Here is a 1,776-nt window from a genome sequence, read left to right as displayed (position 1 = left end):
ATAAACTTCTTACATTTTATTGCTTTGACTTTTTCTGGGTCCAAGTGAGGCTTAGATATCTGCCCTTTTCTGACGTTGCACTGTGCACCTGTCACGGACGAAATCTGCATCGTCTCCCTGCTAAAAAAATGAGACATCATGTCATTCGTTAAAGACCTCACGGTTCGGTCATTCCACAGGTCTGCTTCTTCCCTCTTTACCGTGACTGCTTCGGTCAATTGCAGCTCGTTGCTATTGCAACGTGGATTTGAAATCCGCCTGATTTTCTGTAATAATAATTAAGACATTAATCAGATTTTAAAAAAAATGTGTTTGCAAATTACAAATTTGTGATTTTTTGAAAAATTAAAAATTTTCTGTAAAAAATCTGAAAAAATTTCATTGTGTTCTATGGGTAATTTTAATACATTTTTAATCCATGGAACTTTTTTTTTAAACTTTGAAGTTTTTGAGAAAAACAACGATGATGGAAAAAAAGTTTTTGGGACATTTTTGCGTTTTGTCTGCCATTTTTGAAGAAAAAACATATATAAAAATTTTCTGTTAAAGTTTAAGAATTTTGTGCATAGATGGTTGAAGAAATTTTATGATATTAAAGCGTTTTATGTCTGAAAAAAATTATACAGGTAAAAAGTCAAACATTTTTCACTATTTTTGTATACAAAAACCGCCATATTTAATTTTAAAGTAAAAATATTCGAATTTTGACCACGGATTCGAATTTAGCTGACCAAAAACATGAGAAACAGTACTTTTGATCTATTTATTGTTTTGCTATACCCATAAATTTTGCGGTCAAACTCATGTTATAAAATTGATAGTTTTGGTCGTTAATGGGTTAAAACCTACATTTATATGATTATTTCCTTACATTATTTATTTTCTTAAAGTTTCTTCTATTGCTGCTTTTGCTCATTTTGACAGCGGAGATCTTCCCTGATGCAGAATATTCCTGTTGGAAGATTATAACATTATTTACAATCTGCAGGACAAAATAGAAGTAAGTCAGTTACTGTTTTTGAAATGTGGTAGGTACCTTCGACGCAACAGTAGCACCTTTTTTAATATCAAAAGAGTCGCGCACATGTAAAGGCGATCGCTGTGACGTAATCGGTTCGAATTCCATGCCTTTATTCGCTAAGCGCTCCTGTAAAATGTATAAAAGAATGAAAATTTCCAACTCCCTCTCCATTTTTTCTCTACCAATGCACTTCGTGTAAAGTACTGCAAAAACAAAACATTTTAAAAAGGGCTTACATTTGCAACGCTAGCAATCAGTTGTGTTGTGCGAATATCATTCCTGGAAATCGTAGCTATTTCCTTAATATTAGGTCCCTGAACTAATTCCTATATGATGAATATTTTCATTAGTTTTCTTTTTCAATGAAATTTTGTATAAATCATTACCTCCACTATTACTTTTTAATAACTTACCACACAGTTGAACGAAATAACTGGTTTCACCGTGACATCTTCCGTCGGACGATTCTCCCGCTTTTCTGTTTCCCTTAATACCTACAAAATAAACATTTTCATTTTGGCTGTTTCTTAAATTTAAACAAAAATCACGAGCACAAGTGATTCTTTCGGTGAACTTACTAGGCAGTCCGACGGTAAATCGGGATTTTTCATTAGGCTTTCTAGAATAAAATTCTGCCTTTTCCTTTTGGCTGCTTTCAAGGTCTTGATTTCCATTTTATTTTTCGTTTCCATCACCTGTTTTTTGTTTAGTGTGATATTCGTTGTGTATATCTCATCTTCAAAGATTTTTCTCTT

At 32.6% G+C, this 1,776-nt stretch overlaps 1 protein-coding gene across 1 annotated transcript in view; it reads right to left on the bottom strand.

Moving 5' to 3' along the window:
* Nucleotides 1–1,731, bottom strand: part of LOC117181292 — an 89,993-nt gene extending 88,262 nt beyond the window's left edge. Inside the window, exons 1-6 of the mRNA XM_033373851.1 lie at nucleotides 1,600–1,731; nucleotides 1,435–1,515; nucleotides 1,258–1,347; nucleotides 1,037–1,147; nucleotides 872–952; nucleotides 14–266 (exon numbers count right to left, since the gene is read on the bottom strand). Coding sequence (XP_033229742.1) covers nucleotides 14–266; nucleotides 872–952; nucleotides 1,037–1,147; nucleotides 1,258–1,347; nucleotides 1,435–1,515; nucleotides 1,600–1,713 — 730 coding nt within the window. The 5' untranslated portion in view covers nucleotides 1,714–1,731. The remainder of the gene's footprint in view (nucleotides 1–13; nucleotides 267–871; nucleotides 953–1,036; nucleotides 1,148–1,257; nucleotides 1,348–1,434; nucleotides 1,516–1,599) is intronic.
* Nucleotides 1,732–1,776: the final 45 nt, after the last annotated feature.

The sequence above is a fragment of the Belonocnema kinseyi genome, chromosome 10, assembly GCF_010883055.1.
Source record: "Belonocnema kinseyi isolate 2016_QV_RU_SX_M_011 chromosome 10, B_treatae_v1, whole genome shotgun sequence".
Taxonomy (NCBI): Eukaryota; Metazoa; Arthropoda; class Insecta; order Hymenoptera; family Cynipidae; genus Belonocnema; species Belonocnema kinseyi.
This window is presented reverse-complemented; position numbering and strand designations above follow the sequence as displayed.